This window comes from Vigna umbellata, chromosome 3 (genome assembly GCF_029865625.1).
Source record: "Vigna umbellata cultivar VRB3 chromosome 3, Vumbellata_1.0, whole genome shotgun sequence".
NCBI lineage: Eukaryota > Viridiplantae > Streptophyta > Magnoliopsida > Fabales > Fabaceae > Vigna > Vigna umbellata.
This window is the reverse complement of record NC_142167.1, coordinates 52,264,697-52,287,367: the sequence shown is the minus strand read 5'-3', so window position 1 is coordinate 52,287,367 and position 22,671 is coordinate 52,264,697. Positions and strand designations below refer to the sequence as shown.

Sequence of the window (22,671 nt, the reverse complement as noted above, 5' to 3'; positions counted from 1 at the left end):
TTAACTTAATTTTGATATGGAATGCAGGATTACAAATGGTTTGACCCACTTCAAAAGAATTAATTTACTTTTATCTTAGTTTTAAATATATCATAAATTTTGATATTTTTAGTTAAATTTTTATAAAAGAAAATTGTTTTATTAAGTATTAAATATTTTTAAAATTTTCCAAACGAGTCTTTATTGATTAATTTTTTTTAAGTGAGTGATTAACTTTTTTTTAAGTGAGTGAAATGACTTTTATATTTGTTTAATTGTCTTTTTGTGAGATTTTGTAATTAATATAAAATGGTATTATTAATCTAAAATGACAAGTGATTTTTATTAGTTTAATTAGAAACATATTGAATAACAAGATTGTCATGTGAAACGATAGTGTGTATGTCATCAAGAGACTATCACGGGTTCGAGTCGGATTGGGTTTGAAAAAATTGTATTTTTTTTATGCGGGTCAGATTTCAACCCGGCTCATTTCAATCTGGCTCATGCGGGTTGAACCCGTGGTGGGCCAGGTTGGCCCACCAACCCACCTACCTAATTTTATTTTATTAAAATTTAATTTTAATTTTATAAAAATATATTTTTTTGCTTGATAAAATTATTTAAATTTCTTATTTTCATAATTAATTAAACACCCATTGAGAGTGAAATTTGTTTAGATATAGAAAGTTTGTAAATTTTTTTATTTAAAAAAAAAATTGTAATTAAGTGATTCAGTGAGTCAAACCGTTTATCCACCAACCCGTGGTGGGTCGAGTCAAGTTTGAATTTTTCTGGCTCGCTAATAAATGAGCTGGGTTGGGTTGGCTCACTAAGTGACCAACCCGTGGTGGACCGGACCGGGTCGGACCGGGTAACCCGTTTTTACAGCTCTAATTTCATGAGCACATAATTTTTTTCTTAAAAATGTTAGTCCTTGAATGTGGTGGCTTTTCATCCTCAATAGTTTCTTTTATGCATTAGTTCTTCAAGATGTTTTTTTTTTCGCTGGAAGCTTGAGATTCTTTAAATTAGTCTTCAAAATTTAAACACTTTATATTTGTCTTAAATCTAGAAGATAAAGATAAAATAACAAACATAATTTGTTCAATATTTTTTTAATTTTCCTTATTTATATTTGTTACTGACTTATGTAAAAGTAAAATTTTCAATTTTCTGACTTTTTTTTCTTTTTTATTTATTTATTTGCTTAATCTTGTATTAGATGAACACCACTTTCATTTCTTCCATGAAATGTTCACGTCGATAAGTAAAGGTATTTCTCTCAATTTTACGAGGTATTTATTCTTTTCTTATTTGTTTGTAATTTTATTATTTTGATCATTTGATTAATAAAAATAGCTTTTAAAATTTGGACTCTCACAAAATGTAAAGAACATCCATTTCTTTCCCCTCTATGTTTCGTATACAACCTAACAAGAAGAGAACCCAAAGCCATTTAATATGAAGCTAAACTAGAAGAAAAATTAATTTTGAATTTCTTTTTTCTATAAAATGTACAAGTTTTATGTAAGTCAGAAATAAAACTGTAAACAAGAAGAATGTGAAAATCTCAATTTCCTTTTACCCTTTTTCTCTTAACCTAGTTTTTTTCAAAACTCTTATCATCTTTTCATTTTTTTTATTCATCTCATATTTTGGAAGATCTAACATTAGAATTCTATCAAAGACCTTAATCAATTTCTTTTAGGACGAGTTCAAATTTCTACTATTTTATTTTGACTTTTTTATTTTTTGCATACATATCCTTTTTGGGATTGTATGCTGTCTCTCATTGTTTTTTACAAAATTTTCTTTATCGTAGATCCTAAAGTTGTGTCTTGATAGTTGTTTGGATTTTTTTGTTCTGTAGATAGAGTGATATTTGTGTATGAAGTTGTTTAAAAAATAATAAGTGATAGGCAAAGTTTGTAAGGTAAAAGAATCTAATTTCCTTTTAAATTAAACATTGTACTACTGTATAAATATATAATATTGGTATGATTAATTTTGATTGAACGTTGTTGAAGTTTTAGAATTTTTTTTATGAGAAGTGAAAATCTAATTAATAGTGTTTACAATCGTGGGTATTTTCTTTAATATGGAGAAAGTTATAGATAAGGAAGATTTGAAAAAATCATACTCTTATTTGTTCTCTAGTAAGATCATTTTCAAGATAAAACTTTTTTCTAATGAGGGTGAATGTGAGAACCCGAATTCCCTTTCTCATAAAAAGAAAAATCCATTTCCTCTAAACATAGTTTCCTCTTAAAACTCTCATTCTTTCTTTCAAAAATTTCTTATTCATCTCTTATCTTTTTGAAGATCCAACACACCATGGGAGTAATCTACTTGAAGATATTTATTAAAAGCCCATGATCAATTTCTCTTAAGGGTGAGTTCGAATTCCTACTCTTTTTTAGTGAACAATTTGTTTTCTTTTGCATGCATGCCATTTTTTGGGGTTATATGTTGTTTCTCTTCGTTCTTTATGAAACTTCTTTTTTTGGAGACCATCAAGTTGTGTCTTGATAATCGTTTAGGGCTTTTTATTGTGTAAATAGAGTGATTTCTCTTTTTGAAGCTTTTAAGAGAAAAAAGAGCAAGTGCTAGGCAAAGTTTGTAAGGTAAGAAAAGTTGATTTCCTATTAAATTGAATGTTTTAATGTTGAAGTATATAATATTGGTATTGATTAATTTTGATTGAATGTAGCTAGGAGATTTTTCTAATGAGAAGTGAAAATCTAATGAACAATGTTTAAATTTGTGATTACTTTTTTTTATATGGAGAAAGTTAAGACATTTTGGGAGGAAAAAACAATTGTTATGTGTTGTGAAATTAAATAGGGTGTTTGAAATTATGGGTTTAGATAAAAAAGTTGGTATGATAGAAAATTTGAGGAATGAGTGTGATTATGTGAATTGTATGACTAAGTGACTTCTTGTGTTTGATGTAGTCACATGATTTTGCTTATAACCTTATCAATATACGAAGGATGTGTACTAATTAAACTATGGCTAGTATTTAGATTTATTTTGATTGATGAGAAATGTGGTTGAGCTTGTGATTGAATGTTAGATGAGAATGAGACTTAGCCAAAGTTAGATGAAAATACTTTAAATTTGCATTAAAACTCAATTTCTGCTACATGGTCTCTAGGCGGCAAGTAATCACCACTAGGCATTACCACAAAATTTTGGCAAAAAGTATGTCTAAGGGTTTCATCATTGGGTGACACCTAGTTACTATAATGTGCTAGCTAATTATAGGATGATTCCAATTGTATTAAAGGGGGCTAGTTATGTGGGACTATCTTGGCTCTACTAGTAATTAACTCAGAAATTAGTATAAGTGTATTTTATATCATGGGTTTATCCTTTTGAACAAATGTACTAAGTCCATCAGTCCATAGTTATATTTTGAAGAACTTATGACTTTATTTTGAAAGATAATCTTATCTAGCTATGAACTATAATGTGAATGAGTTCACTTTTAATTATTAATGTTATTGATAACCTTATGATATTAAGTATAATTAATTGATATTTGTTAAAAAAATGGGTTGTTACAAAGAAGGTGATAAAATAAGAAATAGATTTATAAAATCTCTTAAAACTAAACAAAGCAACATTAGTGACTTTCTTATTGTATCACCAAAAGTTAGAGTTGTCAAAATAGATTAAAATCCGTGAACCAATCCAGTTCATCATGAATTTGAATTGAGTTAAGTTAAAAAATATTTACAAATTTTAGTATAGGTCAAAAATAAACTCAACTCACATCACTCTTAACTTAATAGTCTCCATCAACAAAATTCTTTTTTTTATTTATTTTGAAAAGAGGTCTATCTCCAATCCACTTTGTCCACTCTTTATTTATTTTTTATTAATTATTTTCTTTTCCTAAAATAGTATGGTAATATAGTACAAGGATGAATAATTTATTTATTATCTAAAATGAGAAAAAATTAATTTTTAAAATAGATTTAAATTTTTTGAATTTTAGTTAAATATTAAAAAATATTAGATTAAAAAAAATTGTAATTTTTTTAAATAACTAGTCATCCCTATAATCCAATAACTCTTGATAGATAGGCTCAAACTAAAATTTTTTAAAACTAAAAAAATAATGAATCAAGTTAGATTAACTTAAAAAAAAAAACCAACTTGTACCAGCTAAGTGACACATTTTGACATCTAAATCTCTTAGTTATAATTGAAGCGAAATATATTTACACATTATGAATTCTTATTTCTAACGTTAACCTCAGCATTTGCTTAAACCCCACACAGCACAGAGCAAATGCTTCTTCTCCGGCGAACCGCCAAGCTAATATTCTCAAACCCCCGCTCCCTCCAACCCCTCCGCCGCCATCACCACCACACCATTTCTCCGGTAAACCCGGACCACCTACTCCGAGTCTGCACCGTCCTCTACCAGCAGCAGAACTCGCCCGAGTCACGACTCACCTCCAAACTGACATCGTGCGAGTTCCAACTCACCCACGAGTTCTTCCTTCAAGTATGCAACAAATTTCCCTATTCATGGCGTCCCGTTTACCGGTTCTTCCTCTACACAGCGTCCCAGCCTTCCTTCAAGCACACCACCGTCTCCTTCAACAAGATGCTCGACGTGGTAGGCAAGTCTCGCAACATCGACCTTTTCTGGGAACTTCTCAACGACATGGCACGTCGTGGTTTCGTCAGCGACAGGACCTTCGTGATGGCGTTGAAGACTCTGGGGGGTGCAAGGGAGCTGAAGAAGTGTGTGGAGTTTTTCCACTTGATGAATTCCAATGGGTGTGAGTACAACTTGGGGACTTTGAACAAGGTGGTTGAGGCAATGAGTAAGTGCAAGCTTGTTGAGGAGGCAAAGTTTGTTGTTTTCAAGTTGAGGGAGTTGGTTAGGCCTGATGGGGTGACTTACAAGTGGTTGGTTGGAGGGTACTGTGATAAGGGTGATTTGGTTGAGGCTTCCAAAGTTTGGAACTTGATGGAGGATGAGGGGTTTGAGCCTGATGTGGATGCTGTTGAGAAAATGATGGAGACCTTTTTTAAGGTGAATCAGTATGGTGAGGCTTTGAGGCTCTTTGATACAATGAGGTTCAAAAGGATGGATGAACTTGGGGTTTCAACTTATGGGCTAGTGATTAGGTGGTTGTGTAAGAAGGGGATGATGGCACAGGCGCATGAGGTGTTTGAGGAAATGCGCGAGAGGGGTTTTCGAGTTGATAACACGATTCTGGGGCATATTGTGTATGGACTTATGACTAGGCGTAGGGTTAGAGAGGCATATCAAGTTGTTGAGGGGATTGAGGCGCCGGATTTGAGCGTGTATCATGGGTTGATAAAGGGGCTTTTGAGGCTCAGAAGGGCGAGTGAGGCGACGCAGGTGTTTAGGGAAATGGTAAGAAGAGGTTGTGAGCCGACTATGCACACATACATAATGCTGCTGCAAGGGCATTTGGGGAGGAGGGGGAGGAAGGGGTCCGACCCTCTTGTTAATTTTGACACTATTTTTGTTGGGGGTATGGTGAAGGCAGGGAAGTCGAAGGAAGCTACTAAGTATGTGGAGAGGGTGATTAACAGAGGAATGGAAGTGCCAAGGTTTGATTATAACAAGTTTTTGTACTACTTTTCGAACGAGGAAGGTGTGTGTATGTTTGAGGATGTGGGGAAGAAGTTGAGAGAGGTGGGACTGTTTGATTTGGCAGACATACTTGAGAGCTATGGGCAGAAGATGGCTACCAGAGACAGGAGAAGAAACAGAAGTCCAATTGCCCCAGATACTCAAGGAGTGATATCAGATACTGATAATCAGGCTGTGTAAATGTATAGACTATGTAAATTTATGTAAAAAGACCAAAGTTTATTGGAAATGAAGAAGGAGATTGATGAAATGACGACATTTTTAAGATTGCAATAGTGGTGAAATCTGTCTTGCAAGGAGCACATGATTCAGGTATACATGCTGTTAAATATTGTATATCATTGGTTTTCCAGTTTAATTTAATAACTACCCCTCTACTGCATCCCATTATCTGTAGGTTTATATGAGTACATAATTTAGAAATAATGGTTTAGGATGAGCATGTGCCATTTACTTGTTACTCAGGATTATTTGCTGTTAAATATGATTTTATTTATTTGTTTTTTTAAAGAGAATAAGGGTAGAAAGGAATCTGGTTCATTCATGTTTCCAAGATAATCCAAACTCAAAAGATCACTGCAATAATGCAGGTCTATTGTTTTATGATTATGTCAGTCATGCTTCACTAATTCTAAGAAATGGACAACATAGACTTTGCTGGTTTTATAATTTTCTTTTTAAAATGATTAATAACAGGTTCTTTTATTCACCCTACTTCGCTTGGGGTTGACCTATTTTCCACTCAATTATATCTTGCTCTTTCGGTGAACTAATCATAGAATATCATCTTCTGCTTTGAGTTATGTTGAGGACCAGAATAAGGAAGGGAGTGGAAGACTTTAGCAATCCACCCTCTCAAGTTGCAGTTGGTTAATCATTTCAAAGTTATTTAGTTTGGATTGGACAAATCCTAAAAACTTTTGAAAGCATGGACATCTAGTCAAGCATTCCATATGCGCATTATGTTTTGAGTGGTTGTAAGAAACCATGTTTTCAATTTAATACATCAATATTTTCTTGTCTACTTTTTCTTTGTAAAATTATAGAAAAGATTCAACAATCAAATTTGAATTCTATAAAAGAGATTGACATAATTTCTAATTCAAAATTTTAAAATAATAAATGTTTTAAAATGTAAAATTTAAATTTATATTCTTAACATATGAAGCAGCAGGTAATTTTTTAAAGGCACAAAAATTGATTTAGTTGATAATTGATGTTTATATTTTGTAAGAATGAGTACGAATTTAACTCTCGTATAGGTTTTATGGGTAACAATCCACAAAATACTTTGGTAATCTGTTTTATATGTTCTAGAGAGGTATGTGTTAATTTTGCTGGGCTATCAAGATTCAATGGACGGAAACTTTTTACTGATAAAAGAAAAAAAGGTGATTTCTTCATAAGAGATAAACAAAAGTTGGTTTAATAGGTCAAATTTGGATTTGTATTGAGTTCTTAATTTACGTGAAAAAAGTTATTTATTTTAAATTTTCTTAGGTCATTTGTTAGCACTAAATATGAAAGTAAATGATTTCTGTAGAGGTAGAAACTGAGTACGAATTTATAGAATTAACAAATTATGAATGCAAAAAACAAGAAATAAAAGTGATTCGTGTTTATAGTTTCCACAAATGTCAAATAATGATTGAAAAATGTTACTTATGCAATTGTCCAACTAACATAAAGAAAGAGAACACGGGATGTAATGGACAGAAAAAAACTGAAATATGTTTATACATGTAGAACACAACTTTAATAATTTATGTACTTTACGATAAATACTTAAGAATTGCTCTTGCGTATCCCGTCAAAAGAAGAAAAAAAATGCTCTGCATATGCTACAACCTCAAATTAATTTTAAACTTCCTGGCCATTCTTATTCTTACAAAAATTATTGCGATTGTTTAAGAAGAAGGCATTCACGTCCAATGATAAAAAAAATCATGAAGTAAAAAAATGCTAACAAGATATAAATGAATGAATTAATGCAAACACATTTGACAAAAACAATGAATTGGAGAGTTAACTTCAACGTGAACCTTGACAATCTAGTTCTTCCACAATTCCCCGACCCAATTGCACAAAAATTTAGAAAAACGTCAGGGCTCCAAGCAGTATATACAACATGCACTACAGAACAATTCACTCCCTGAAATTGAAATAGCAAACAGAATTGCATTTTAGTGTGCAGACAAGTGACAGTTCCAGAAGTACTTGTGCTTCTTGCAGAGTACAATTTATCATGGATGTTTAGATTCCAACTATCCACACAATTACAATTAATGAAGCAACAAAATGAAGTTTGACAGATACATTCCACTAGTACTAGTATAAAAAAAAAATCCATATTAAGACCTATGTAGATTCCATGTCCTACACGATCAACACTAGAGTTTCACAGCATCCAATGATTTTCAATTTTATGTAGAATTAACTGATGACTAAGTGCAATAGAAGTTAAGAAGAATTACCAGAGCAAAACATCGAGTTCATCCACCAGGGTGAGACATAATTTGGCAAATCCATTCATTTTTTCAGGAATGGTTTCTGGCAAACAAGAAGCCGCTGGTCACTTCCGTTCTCAAGGTTAATTACCCTTGCTTCCCAACGTACTTGTGCAGCGAGTGTGCGAGCCATCTCAATAATTTGCATGTTATCAGAAAGAATGACCCATCCCTACCAAGCCATGTAATATGTCATGTCAATAAAGAATTCAAGATTGTGTTCCTAGTAAAACACTGTGCCTATGGGGTCCTAGTAAATCAAGTTATCACATTTTCTGGCACAAAAATAGTCATGACAAAAAACATAAGGGAGACAGTGATACCTCTGGACGCAGTATTCTGTCCATCTCCAAGAATAGGTTCACCATGCTGCATCTCTCAGAAGTGAGATGAGAAAGAAGTCCACTTGCGTGAAGCATATCATACGTCCGGGGGTACGTTGGGAAGGGTTCACACCTAAAGATCAATCACCAGATCACATATACGAAACCATTTATTTCATAAGACCACTTATTGTCAAACTCAAGTTAACTCAAACTCTTACAAGAAAGTTAAGTACCGAAATCAAGAACAATTTTTATCCCCCCACCAGTAAGAGTGTTTTACAAGAATTTAGATGATCTGAAGAAATTAACTTTTATTTAAATGTTTACACTTTAGAACTTACGTTTTATAATTTAAATATGATTTGTTGCAGTTTGATCTTATTTAGTACAAATGTACCATCACACTTTATAGTGCTTGCTTGTTTGCTTTATTACAGAGGTAAAATGTTAAATTGTTGTTGCATTTAGAGTATTATGTCATGTTTGATTTCGTTAATAGTCTATTTTTTAATATTATTGATTATATTTCAGTCGAGTTTGATTTTAGTCTAGAAACCCCTACTAGTTTGTGTTGACTACTGAGTTTGACAACCTTCCTCTTCACAACTTGCCTAGACCAAGAACAAAAAGCAACTTACCAGTCATGCACAACACCAACAAAACCTTTATCCAGTATAAGAGGAAGTGAATTAGAAACTGTAGCCGGAACAACATTCATGACCCAAACTGATTTTTTCTCTTCCAGAAGGGCAGTGTTCAACCCCCCATATTTAGTACTCATATCCATTACATTACGAATCATGTTAAATGGAGGTAATGGATCTTCATCTCCCGGCCTCTTCGGATGATCAGAGAAAATTAGTGGTGTAAGCAAAGACCAATAGTTCTTGAGAGTTGATCTCCAGAATTCTAAGTCTTCAAAATAATCTTCAGATTGAACTCCTGCTACAGTAGAGACATGTCAATGAAAAGGCAAAGGAGTGGTACAGAAGGGTTGCAAGCAAATCATCTGAAAGTATTTACAAACAATACTTTCCATTAATTTTAAGGTCCTCTGCACTCAAATCAGATCCAGCGGATCTGTTCTGTATTGCAATCCAGCGCTTGCTAGAGGTCCCACGTATGCATGGTTGAAGAGGCCGATAATATGACTGAACATCATCATATTCTTTGCATAATGGTATAGCATGCTTCTTTCTACAATGTAAGGGAACATGTCACTAAAAGAATTATGGTAGCAGACCACTTCAAGAAACCCATGGAGCAAGCCTTTAGCAGAGATAAATTTAGTTGATATAAGTAATCTTAAATAAACATTCTGCAAACAATATTCTCAACTATCTTTACCTAGATGCATAGCAATTAACGTCAGAAGTTTTCTGCCAGATGAATAGCTCATCATGCTGAGATAGAAGAGTCCAACAGAGTTGCTGGGCCAGTTCTTTCATTGGATTCAACATATTCCTACTTTTCATTTTTGATGAACTTCCATCTGACCTGCTTAGGGTCGAGGTTAACACAAAGTATCCTCCAGGTTTAAGAACACGGTCAACTTCTACGAGGAAAATTCCAACTGTTGAAACATGCCAATGTTATTAGCTATGGTTGAGGGCTAGCAGGCAACTAGGAAAGAAAGGGACAGTAACTTTATTTTAAAATAAAATTCCACAGAGAAGTCTAATACTTGTGAAGCAAAGACAACTCACTAATTCACATTAGCAATAACATAATGGAGTTACCTTTTCCATCCCAAATGATGCCACATTGAGCACAGTGAACTATGCCATATGACAATGAAGGAAATGGAAGTTCTCTTGCAACGAAGTTGCCAATCACAGCAGGAAGGCCCCTCTCAAGAAGCAGCTGAACCTGGCTACCTGTTGCCTCATATGCAGCAACGCAAACTGTCATTATATTCAGTGATGCCAAATGAGCTGCAAAGCTACCAAATCCACAATTAATGTCTAGTATAGTGCGAACCTGCAATAAAGTGATCAGTATAGAGCAGCCATATTTATGATGCAACAAAAATCATAAAAATTCGTAATGACAATCAAATAGGCTTTACTACACACTAAACCATTTTCCCCCACAACCAGTGATCCCCAAAGGAGAAGGAGCTTGTAAGTGATGATAAATGGAAGACTTACACCAGCTTGAGGAAACTCATTATCACTTCCCAAGCCAATCATCTCTGCAATTTGGCGAGAGTGATCTTTCACACCGTCATCCTCGGAGCGGAAAGCAATTTGGTTCTCTTCTAGAAGCATTAACCTACATAATTTATTGCAAAATTATAGAAATAGAAAAACCTTAATAATAATATATTAACAAAATACTTGCAAAAGTTGCATTGCTTTTCTTTAAGCAGTCCATTGCTATAGCCTAAACAATGTTTTAGCCCGAAGAGGTTCCATTTCACTCCAGTAATTGGCATGGAGAAAGAAGTACCTTTTGGTCATACTTCCAGATGAAAGAAATTGGTTTCTGGTTATCTTCACATTTCCACTCCATATAACATCCCTGCTAGTTGGCCACTGGAAGGGAATTTTATATTCCGTAGGAGGACGAACCAAACACCTTTCTGCTTCAACTAACAGTTCACAATGCCTATCAAACTCTTCTCCTTCTTTAAAACCTGCTACCAAGTTGGCTGAAACATTGTAACAAGGCACAAAATTCTCTCTTTCCTTGCCACAGAGGTCAAATTCTCTTTGTCTAGAGATACCCCTTGCCACAGACCTTAACTCTAAATAATCAACCGCCGCTTGCTCCTTAACCTTCCTATAATTTGTGTATATGAGAGACACCGGAACATGAGGTGCCAAATCAACAATATTAGAAGAAGATGAACCTAGAACAAAAATCAGCAGAAGCAGGCTGATTAGGCACAGGAGTAACCAGTTCACCGGGGATCTATGGCCAATAATGATGGATAACTTATTGAACCACGAGCTTCTCATGTCCAAATCCTTTAGCTTCCTTTGACAAACAGATTCAAAATCCACACGAAATGCCACCAACCCAGAATTCCAAGAGCAGCAAGCGAAGAAAAAAACCACAACCTATCATAACATAACACAGGATTCTATGAAACCCTCACCATCCCTTAACGCATTGAAACAATAGCTCACACTCCTTCCCCAATAACGCAGGAATGCCAATGGATTCATCAAAACCCCAATTATGGTGCAAAAGGAGGTGCTCAAATTTCTCAATCCAAATTCCCAATTCTGAATCAAACCCAATACTTACACAACCAATCACATCAGCTGCAACACAAATTCAAACGAGATTCACACCATCAATCAATGGGCCCCAGCAACCACTCTGAGAACAATTCAAAAAAGAAAAAAAAAAGTTGAGAACTAACACCGATCAGATCAAAACTGATAAATTAAGTGGCATATAACAAAGGAAATGGACATTTAGGGTTTGGTTGGTCCCAGAGAATTGAGTTAGTTAGAGAGTGAGATTCATAAAGCAATTTGAGGGAATTAAGTTGAACTTTGTTGTGAGGTCATGTTGGTCGTTTTAGCATTTATATAAATGGCAACAATCATTATAAAACAGATCATCACATTAAAATATGAAATAAGCATTCATCAATGTTTTGGGAAAACGAAAGAGAATAAGGAATAATTGCTCTTTAATCGTTGTTTCTTCCCACTACGCACCTTCAACTTCAGGAATATATATATATATATATATATATATATATATATATATATATATATATATATATATATATATATATATATATATATATATATATATATATTATGTAAACGTGACGTATATAATTTGATAACCATCCAAAAGTATTATTAGCTCCTTCTTAATGTTTATTTGTGATTTAAGATTTCTACATGAATTAATATATATATGCATCGTTTCATACATTTTTATTAAAAAAACATATTTCTTTAATGAAACTTTTTATTTCGGTATTGTTTAACTTTTTGCGAAACTTAAGAAATAAGTGTTAGTGTCTTTGATAAATATCTATAACTTTTATTTTAATTTTACGTCACAATTGTAATATCACGTATCTATTATAAAATATAATCATATATGTAAACATATATACTTATGCAATCAAATGATTCGATCTTTTTTTAATTTGATTTTTTTTATAATATAAACAAAATAATTATATAAGAACACGAAACTAAACAAGAATGTGACGTCACAATGTAGTATATTAATGAGTTAGGAAAGATTTGCTAGAAAGATTTGCTAGAAAGATTTACTATAAAATCGCAATCTTTTATAAGAATTGAGTTTTATATCAAAACTAAAATAATCATTTCTTTACGAAAATCAATCAATTTTATTTAATGACCAAGGTTTTTATATCTATATTATATATATATATATATATATATATATATATATATATATATATATATATATATATAAACCTCAAATGCAATTTAAGAAATTGTAAAAGAGACTTCAAAGATATTCGACTACAAAAATAACTCAAAAATTCAAAACATATTCAGAATTGTCGTTTAACAACTCGTCGCGTAACGAGTTTACTTGCTAACTGAGAGTTACAACTCTAAATTAAACTTTCACCTAATAAATATAAAAGAATAAAAGAAAATTACAAATACTTTTAAATGCTTAAAATTATTTTATAATTGTGTTCAAAACCATGATTTTCATGTCCTTTGAGTTGCAATGATCCTTTTTAAGTCTTTTTTGTATTGGATCACGAGATAGTCCTCTATTATATTTTCTTCATTAGAGAGAATTTCTACTTAAAGATTCCTTATCCTTAGGTCTAGGAGAGTTAGAAGTAGCTCCTTCCTTTTTAAATGTTTCCTTATTCCTCCATGAGGTGAATGATTTCTTATAGGAGTTCATTCTCTTGAGTTGTTGTTCCTTTGGGCCTGATCAGTTTCTCATCACCCTCCCTTTCTTGGAGAGAATTCAACCACAAAATTTAGAAGATTCTACACATAAACACAAACGTTAGGAAAAAAACATAAATATAAAAATAATTCAAAATAAAAATTCTTGCTATAATGAGATTTGAATCCTAAAAGAGTTAAATATCTTATTATCAAAAGGTTGGAGGTTTGCCTATAGGGTTTGTACCGCCCGGTCCTCCCGAAACCATAAATTGGGCGTCCACCCAGGTCGGCCATCAAGACCGAGCGTCCACCCAGGTCGGCCATCCAGACCGAGCGTCCAAGTAACGCTGTCCGACCACACATGGACCGAACGTCCACCCAGGTTGGCCATCAAGACCGAGCGTCCACCCAGGTCGGCCATCCAGACAGAGCGTCCAAGTAACGTCCGACCACACATGGACCGAACGTCCACCCAGGTTGGCCATTAAGACCGAGCGTTAATGTGACCGATCAGTAGAACCGAGTGGTCGTCCATCCAGGTTGACATCCCTGGCCGACCACCCTTCTGACCGGCCGTCCCGACCGACCCTCACTAGGTCATGGTTAAACACTAATGACTCATTAAAGCCCTTAATGAATATTAAGGTATGATTAAAACATTGCTAATCCTAGGCCCACGTCAGACAACTATAAATGTAAATGAAAGGTAACAGGTAGGGTAGGTAGAGGCATTTACTTTGCATTTATTACTGTCATTGTCATATTAGATAACCGGACGATTCAACTACTGACTTTGACACTGAAGTATCTTTAATAGGTACACACCAACCGGACTAACGAACCAAGGACCCAAGGAGCAAGACCATACGACGAGGAAGAACAAATTGTGAAAGTATTTAATGACTCATCCCCGTAACCAAAATATTTTCCATTTTATTATTTCAATGCACATTTATACATCATTGCGCCTTCTTTCTTATTATACATAATTTTTCGTCTTTATAGTAATTAAATTAAGGAAATAATATTAAAATAGTTATTTTGGAATATAAGAAATAACAAATAAAAACATTATTAAAGAAATGGAGAATTAAAAAAGAACCTAAGAGAGTAATTAGGGGTATTATAGAGAAAGCATGTTGGCACTTTGGGTTGTTGATTTGAGTGCAGATGGTGATCTTATTGTCAGCGGAACGGACGGCCAATGAATGAGTGACTACGTGTTCCTGTTGGCCTATTTGGGGACAGTTCACTCTTTTATGCCAACCAATCACACTACTTTTCATCTCTTTCGTTTTCATGAACTAAAAAGTATTAAATGATGTTATTTTGAGATTTAGATTTGAGAGGTTAGACAAAATTGAAAAGAAAATTAAGAGTAGAAGGTGAAATTATTTGATTAAGGAAAAAAATGTAAAAAAAATAAAGAAATTATAAAATCACAAAATTAATCTTATTATTATAAATTGTTTTATTTAATTATTAAATCATACGTTTATTATTAATAATAAAAGTTGTTAATATTTAATTTATTTATTATTATTTTAACTATATATATATTTACAAAATCAGCCAGATAAAGAAACTAAATCTATTCTTCTACTCAATTTTCCTTGCTTAACAACTGGTCCAACAAAGGCTCCTCCTGGTATCATAAAAATGATCATAACAAATCCAAAAAATAAACAAATACAAAGAAAATAATAAGTTATTGTTATTAAATAATGCACTTAAAATCAATTACAAACATCAATTTATAATTCAATTATATCAACCACTAACACCATTCATATACATTTACTCATCTAACTCTATATTGACCATCTAGATACATGTATTGATATCGAGGCTCCAGAGGTAATGCAACAACAACTTCTTCCTCAACAATTACCACACTCCAAGGTTAATCATTTCAAGCATCTGTGGCCAAAACAATTAACCATAAGACTAAGGTTCTTCTGCTACTCTTCACCACATAATTATCCTTCTCTTGAGACTAGAAGTTATTGAGAATGTCAGAATAACCCCTAATAATCATCTTAAGGACTTCTCATTAAAATCCCTATAACCATTATTCACATAATTTACACCTTTAATTCATTACATTACAGATTGAAACATAACTCATACGTAATTATCCCTTATTATCCCTTATATCATACAAACATGACAACATGAACATACACACATCATATCTCATCCAACACTTTTAAAAAATGTCTTCAAACTCATTTACATGGAACTTATATACCAAACATGGAACTTAAAGACCCCTAAGAGTAAGTGAGATGTCGAAAAGAAAAGAACCAACCAAAGAACATGACATTGAGCGACACATCCCTAACGCTAAGCGTTATTCGTCTCGCAATTTTGATGCTTGAGCACCACCTGCATGCAGCTGAGCACTAAACCTCTCGCAAATTTGGCGCTCAAGCCTCATTGACTGCCACTGAGCGCCACACCAAAACACCACTAACCCTTATTTTCTAGTTTTGGTTGCTCTCTATACCTATCCAATTGGTCAACATGATACACTATACATTAAGGATACTCTAGAAACAATTTTTAACTTAAAATGGATACCCTATACTAACTTGCCCACTTCAAACTGACTTAAATTCACTCTATACCTTTTCTCATTCATATATTATCATCCTAAGGATACAAGTAAGTCACAAATGATCTAACAACTACCCCAACCTCTACCTACCCGGCCATAAGTCGGTCTATTGTATTTTACTATCATGCTATTGTTTATCTTGACATCATTTGCATCAAAGGTAAGTGGACCAGTGAGTCCATCCTGACCTATTAAGGTGAGAGCCCACAAATCCTTAATTACCTTATAAATAGTACTGTTATGGAGATACATAATTTACATTTACATTTTACAACATTAATTATTAGTTGACGCACCATACTAATTTGGGCGTCAAAGTATTTTTTGCAAATACACCATCATCCATTCATGAAATGCAAATATCAGGAGTAAGATTGAAGGAAGAATGTTTGGTACCATGGAGAGTTCAAAAAATCTGTGAAACTCACCTTCTCGAGATATATATATATATATACTTTTTTTTATGTGAAATTTTTTTTTTGAAGAAAAAGATTTACTAAGAAAGGTTAAGAAAAATAAATTAGTTAGACATGAAATAATTGTTCATGGTTCATGACTTTTTTTTTTTTAAAATGGTGCAATTTGTTATGAAAATTACGTAAGTGGAAATTAGAAAAAAAGTTGACTGTGATGTGTCAAGCTAGTACACTTTTATTATGAAGAAATTGTGGTGTAATGACACAGATGTTTTACCATAGAAAATGTAAGTGATGAAATAATGTAAGTTAGACACAACTTCATTTAATATCAATAATGTAATGAATTAATTGGAGGATAGTGAAAATCATGGAGAACTTGTACGACTTCATTGTTAAATTTGTAATGAAGTTGTGCAACTCTAACATGAATTCTGTGTATTTTTAACTTAGATTCCTCTGGAGTATGGAGTATGTGGTGTGATAAACAAATATATTAGAATTAGACTTACCATGCAATATTATGTTAAGTAAAAATGGTATGACCAGATTTTGGTCATGAATTTCTATGCCGATATATCTATTATAATTACCAAATATAATCAATATATGTTATAATAAATATATAAATATTCACGGTGGAACGAAGTTGTATTACACATGTAAATTATTCAGACATATTCAATAAGACATATGAATAAATTAAAAAATATAAACTATATATTGTAAGTATATTCAATATTAAGTATTAGTATATTATTAGAATACACATGTAGATAAAATATGCATAATAAATATTAAATAATTGTATAATATTTATTATGAACAAAAAATATTTATTATAAGCATTAACGTCTGTAATTATGTGCATAACGTCAAATAACCTAAACAATCTGAGAAATGCATCTTCAAATAATATTTAAAGGGTAATAAATGCATCTTGAAAGGCGGAATATATCGATTAGGAAAAGCACCCATTGAAAATTGATGCTACTTTTGGTTTGAATTTTGCACGTTAAAGCTGCAAAGGAAATGAGGTAATGAATGTTTAATAATAGTATAGATTATGATTCTTATATAGCCGTCTATCTCTCCGTCCTACATGCCTACAACATTGATTGATTAGGAAAGCTTAAAGCCCAAGCAAGTAAAACTCTAATTTTAGACCTCTTAGTAAAAAAACCTCCAAAATTATCTTTTAGTACAAATATATTTCTATTAAATTAATTATAAAATTATGTTTGAGAATACAGTTTAACTAAATTATTATGAGTGACATAGTATTAAAAATAATATTTAATGAGTTAACAACTTTTTTTCACTAAATCATATTATTTTTTATCATTTTCCATGACTTCTCATGATTATACTCCTTACTTTTTTTTTCCTTAAACATTAATTCAATATTTCAATTCGACACATTAATCAATACTCACTAATTTATTCTTATAAGTTAGAAAACTTTAACACATTTACAAAATTAAGCAAGTATCTTGAAAAGTTTAAGGATAAATTTACAATTAAACATGCATGATTTATATATATAATTTAACATGCATGATGAATTCTAGAGATTTTCGCACATTAATACATAACATTAACAAATACAAGATTTTTTTTATACAGGTAGTTTATTGCAAGCCTATGCAGACTAACGAGCCTGAAATCTTAGTCCATCCAGGTTTTTTGTGCGGGCTTGCGGCCCAACTCGCGTGACCCACCCCTGCTTAAAATTTATAGTAAAAGGAAAAATACATTTATTTAAAATTGCATTTACTTTATATAGTAGTTCTTCTCTAAGGTGACATTATTGTTATCGCTTGTTTCTTTAACACGATTTCTCTCTCCACACAAGCTTAAGGACTAATTCTGATATTGATAATTAATTCACACTAATTAAAAATTAATCAATAATACTAAATCTGTATATAATTGTAATGTTTTTTTTTTAATTTCTCAAATAAATAATGTATAGAGAGAAAACAATTGTAGTAAAATTTTAATTTGTAAAACTAAATTCCTTAATTTCCCAATCTTTGGAAAAAAAAAGACAATTCATTTAAGACAGTTTTATTAAAGAATAAATAAAAAAACATCACAAACAATATCTTATAATCAAGGAGAGAAGGAGTATTACTCATCATTTCTTTGTCAAATTGGCGATGTCAAACAAATTGTGATTTGGTTGAAACTCAAAATCATTCACCAATTCATTGATTATTGAATATAGGTTTACACGGCAGCACAATCTCTAAAAGAGTTAATAAGAATATCTTCTTTCAGATTATGGCCTGTCATTCAGAAAAAAGAAAAATGAGTATGTTAACAACCCCAAATTTGTGCTAAAACAAGAAAAGTTCATCAAGTTACCTATAAAGACTATCTTATTTATGCGTTTCTCTTCCTTTTCCCACTTGCGAGATGGAACAATCTCATATAGTTCCCTCACTGCCTGCAAGATTTTCACGAAAATATAGTTTTAAAATAATACAGAATAAATAAATAGAAGAACCTATCAATCGGACAATGTATCCTCTGCATTCATCTCAATCAAATAGCATATAGGATATTAAATAGATTAACTTATCAAATCTTTAGAAGCATTTATGAATGATATAAACCCATTAATCAGGTTAGGATCTGGTGTTTCAAATCCTCATGCTTGCAAGAGGTATATAGACAATAAATAATAAGGAACAAATATCAATCTGAAGAACATGAATAAAGAGACCAAAGTCTAACACATTGTATTAGCACAAGAAAACATGTGGAGAATCTAAATTGTGTTAAGTGTAATTTACCTGCAAAATATGCAGTTGATCAGAATTTTGAACACTTAACACTCCTTTGCAACGGTATACATCCATATCGTATTTCTTCTCCCAGAGAATCTCCTCAAGCCATATTCGAGTCTATCATGGTTGTAAACAATATATAAATAGAACACAAGACAGACAGAGGAGCAACCTATGATAATACTAAACTATAAGCTACAGAAAAAGGGAAAACTGTATATGTGTGAGTGGAAGCATCTAGTTCAAAAGATAACTTAATGAAAATGAGAGGAGCAAATCTTAGCCATACACAACTACACATGGATGTTTGAGATTAATGGTTAAAGTCACATGATCATCCCAAAAGATCATATTTTAAACTTAATTATTCCTGTTAAGATTTAATGGTCAATAAAGAAGGAAAGATTGTTATAATCAGTTATCAACTTTTTCCCCATACAGCTTATTCTGAAGAAATAATCACTTAACCTTGCTAGCTTTCTGAGTGAACTTTGAAACCAAACAATTATTTCCTAAATTCAAGCCTATCACAAACATGCACAGAGCAACCACTAATTCTTGAATAATCTACAATGATAATAGACTAGAAGCTGTGGGAAAAGGGAAAACTATATACATGTGTGTTTGTGGCTGCATTTAGTGAAAACCAAAAAACTATTTTTACAAAGGAGGAGCAAATGTTTGTCATACAAACTATACATGAATGATTGAGATTAATAGCTAAATCACGTGAGCATCCTAAATCTTCCTTATATTTTAAATTAGATCATTCATGATAAGATCTCATGGTCAATATTTGTGCCTCTTACAGAAACAACTTTCTCATTTGATGGGTCTTATTGGATATATACCTTATCAAGATCAATCATCTGTGTCCCAGAAATACATATGGTTCTCACGCCACTATCATGAAGTTTTTTTGTAGACAAAGAACGACTTTCTTCTAACAAAGTCTCTAAATGTGTAGCACGCTAAAAAGAAAAAAAAGAAGCAAAAGTAAGTGTAGTCACATGGAGTAGGAAGAAAAACTAAGCATGAAGAGCGAAAAAGTATGCATTATATTAACTGCAGCATCATAAGCTTGGCGGTTCAATATCCTAGACAAATCAACTTGACACCTAACCGAATGTATTATCTCTGCAAGGGAGTTAATGTTATGTATTTCCTCCTCAAGTTTCTCCAGAGCTCCAGAGCTCTCTGCAGATACCAAATCAACCTTGTTAAGAATTATAATGTCCTGAAACAAGTAGCAAAAGTGATTAGCTCTTCAATCCCCGATTCCACTAAATACTTGAGCTAGATATACTACACCAATACCAGACCTAAATCATTAATATAAATAGCGGTACAAGATCAGTATTATACATAACAACTACTCAAGAGTCTCGAATGAAATATATATTTTAGTGTTTCCGCGATATTTTTTCCATTTCATCAATCTTTGAAATTCTGGAAGGTACTATGGGAAAATGAAAAATATGTTATCAATAAGCACTAATAATCCAATATCCAGTCAATATAATCAACAATTACCGCAAATGCTATCTGAAAATATGCTTCAGGAAATGAAGATGAGTCACGGTGCTCATCAAGCTGGAAGCGCAAATTTTTAGCATCCACCACCTAGTTGAGAAGAAACTCGATCAAAAAGAGGCCATGCTTCACAAGCCATGATTTTATATACCAAGGAAATAATAACATCTATCATTATAAAAGTGGAAGAGCCACAAACACAAAAGAATGACAATTTTCCTGGAGGCGACAATAATTAAAAGAATTTAGTTCATTTGCATTGGAATGAAACAGCTATAAGCATGTCTTATTATAGAGGAAATTAGAGCATATTCATTCCAAAGAAGGGAGACAAATTATAATAAAATACATCCAAAAAAGAAACTTACGGTGACTATAGAATCAAGCTTCACTTCTGATTCCAACTGTTCATCCAACCATAGAACAGATGCCAAAGGTGCTGGATTTGCCAATCCGGTGGTCTCCAGCAATATATGGTCAAGCCTAAAGACACAATACAGAAAACTACTTAATCGAGAGAAAATATGCAGCAGAGTTGACCCACTTTACCGAACACCAGATCAAATCATGATAAAATGAAAATAAGGTAAAGTGAATGGCAACATTAGGGGCTTGTTTGAAGTAAATTTTTCCATAAGCACTCTAGAAGAGAAAAATAAGCAAGAAAATGAAACAAACTTATTTATAAGCTCAAATTAACTAATGCAAAAGTTAATTTGGAGAAGCTAATAAGAAATATCTTCAACAAATTAATTCAAACATAAACTAGTTTTAACTTATGGAGGAGGTGATTTCATTTTGCTTTCTTCCTTTTCTCTTTTAAAAGTGTTCAAGGAAAAGTTTCTCCAAAACAGAGCCTAAGTGATTCAACTGCTGCTTCAATTTTCCATGCCTCAAATGGACCACAAATATACAATTATTTCCTCGCTTTACCTTTCCTTTCTCTGAACAAGCTGCTCAAGTGCTTGAACCAAACTATGCTTGACTGTGCAACATATACACCCATTGGCAAGCTCAACCCATTCTTCAACAAGTGCACCCTTATCCCCTTCATTGATCATGGCTCTTTCCACGCCAATTTCCTCACCGAACTCATTCAAAATGACAGCAATCCTCTTCCCATGTTGCGAATTCAAAATATGATTCACTAGCTGAAACCCAATGATTCAGTCACAACATCACAATTCCACACCACAAAACACGAAAAACATCGTCACCATTCCAAAAGAACTAGTGCCAAAAAGCAACAAGAGCAACGCAACCAAACTGAAAAAGCACATAACTTTAAACTGCCCTATTGCCCGAAAATTGAAAAATGGAGGATTTATAGTGAATCATGAGCAGAGAAAATGATGGGGTGTTTGGAACGATGATAGAAGAAATGAAAGGGTTTAAAAAACTTACAGTAGACTTGCCTGCACCAAGATAGCCCGTGATGAGAGTAACCCCAACAGAAGATTTCTGAGAATCGAATTCATCATTTCCTTGAATCTGAACAGCAAGAGGTGGCTCTTCGTCTTCCTCGTGCTCCATTTTCTTCAACTGGTTTATTCTACGTTCCGTTAAAGGCTTTTCTTCTCTTTTCTCTTTGTTCTAATTCTTCGTGTTATACACAGCGTTTATAAACGAAATTCCGAATTTATATTCCTCTTCAACAATCATATAATTGAAAACAAATCATTCAAATCAAATAAAAAATAACAATTAATTGAATTGGTTTAATATATTTCTTATCCTAAAAAAATAGCGTCTTCATTGATTTTAATTTTAATTTATTAAAAATGATCTAATTTTAATTATTCATTAAGAACTTATGTGTAATATTGAGAATAATAAATAAATAAATCATTTTATATTTAGTTAGTTAATTTTTAGTGAAATTATATCTTGGAATAACGCAATACTAATATTTGATATTTATATGGAAATAAGTGAATTTAGTTATTCATTTTAGGTGTATTTATATTTAGTTAAAAAAAT

General features: G+C 32.5%; 3 protein-coding genes across 4 annotated transcripts; 1 reads left to right on the top strand and 2 right to left on the bottom strand.

Moving 5' to 3' along the window:
- Window positions 1-4,157: 4,157 nt before the first annotated feature.
- On the top strand, window positions 4,158-5,965 carry LOC124826235 (Pentatricopeptide repeat (PPR) superfamily protein). The gene has a single exon (XM_047299017.2). The coding sequence runs from the start codon at window positions 4,283-4,285 to the stop codon at window positions 5,807-5,809; it is 1,527 nt and encodes a 508-aa protein (XP_047154973.1). The 5' UTR covers window positions 4,158-4,282; the 3' UTR covers window positions 5,810-5,965.
- Window positions 5,966-7,432: 1,467 nt separating this feature from the next.
- Window positions 7,433-12,123, bottom strand: LOC124826234 (putative methyltransferase PMT5). Of its 2 annotated transcripts, none has more exons than XM_088111064.1 (10): window positions 11,718-12,123; window positions 10,914-11,527; window positions 10,613-10,736; window positions 10,202-10,442; window positions 9,810-10,035; window positions 9,500-9,659; window positions 9,101-9,405; window positions 8,460-8,592; window positions 8,104-8,308; window positions 7,433-7,781 (listed from the first exon to the last, which is right to left on the bottom strand). In XM_088111064.1, the coding sequence occupies exons 2-9, from the start codon at window positions 11,423-11,425 to the stop codon at window positions 8,159-8,161; spliced, it is 1,851 nt and encodes a 616-aa protein (XP_087967190.1). In that variant the 5' UTR covers window positions 11,426-11,527; window positions 11,718-12,123; the 3' UTR covers window positions 7,433-7,781; window positions 8,104-8,158. The 2 variants fall into 2 exon arrangements, with proteins under 2 accessions (XP_087967190.1, XP_087967189.1); XM_088111063.1 differs by having other exon boundaries at window positions 10,914-11,734; window positions 11,836-12,123.
- A 6,325-nt stretch (window positions 12,124-18,448) lies between these two features.
- Window positions 18,449-22,303, bottom strand: LOC124826236 (Cobalamin biosynthesis CobW-like protein). The gene is made up of 9 exons (XM_047299018.2): window positions 22,096-22,303; window positions 21,625-21,842; window positions 21,060-21,174; window positions 20,692-20,781; window positions 20,225-20,395; window positions 20,010-20,129; window positions 19,165-19,275; window positions 18,734-18,815; window positions 18,449-18,654 (listed from the first exon to the last, which is right to left on the bottom strand). The coding sequence occupies exons 1-9, from the start codon at window positions 22,222-22,224 to the stop codon at window positions 18,596-18,598; spliced, it is 1,095 nt and encodes a 364-aa protein (XP_047154974.2). The 5' UTR covers window positions 22,225-22,303; the 3' UTR covers window positions 18,449-18,595.
- Between the last annotated feature and the right edge of the window lie 368 nt (window positions 22,304-22,671).

Excerpts from the sequence above, each read along its gene's own strand:
- LOC124826235 (XM_047299017.2), top strand. The coding sequence starts at position 4,283 with ATGCTTCTTCTCCGGCGAACCGCCAAGCTAATATTCTCAAACCCCCGC.
- LOC124826236 (XM_047299018.2), bottom strand. The coding sequence starts at position 22,224 with ATGGAGCACGAGGAAGACGAAGAGCCACCTCTTGCTGTTCAGATTCAA. Across the intron at positions 20,782-21,059 it reads AGCTTGATTCTATAGTCACC|GTGGTGGATGCTAAAAATTT; the intron begins GTAAGTTTCTTT and ends CTTCTCAACTAG. Across the intron at positions 18,655-18,733 it reads AAATAAGATAGTCTTTATAG|GCCATAATCTGAAAGAAGAT; the intron begins GTAACTTGATGA and ends TCTGAATGACAG.
- LOC124826234 (XM_088111064.1), bottom strand. The coding sequence starts at position 11,425 with ATGAGAAGCTCGTGGTTCAATAAGTTATCCATCATTATTGGCCATAGA. Across the intron at positions 8,593-9,100 it reads GTTGGTGTTGTGCATGACTG|GTGTGAACCCTTCCCAACGT; the intron begins GTAAGTTGCTTT and ends ATTGATCTTTAG. Across the intron at positions 8,309-8,459 it reads ACAGAATACTGCGTCCAGAG|GGATGGGTCATTCTTTCTGA; the intron begins GTATCACTGTCT and ends ATGGCTTGGTAG.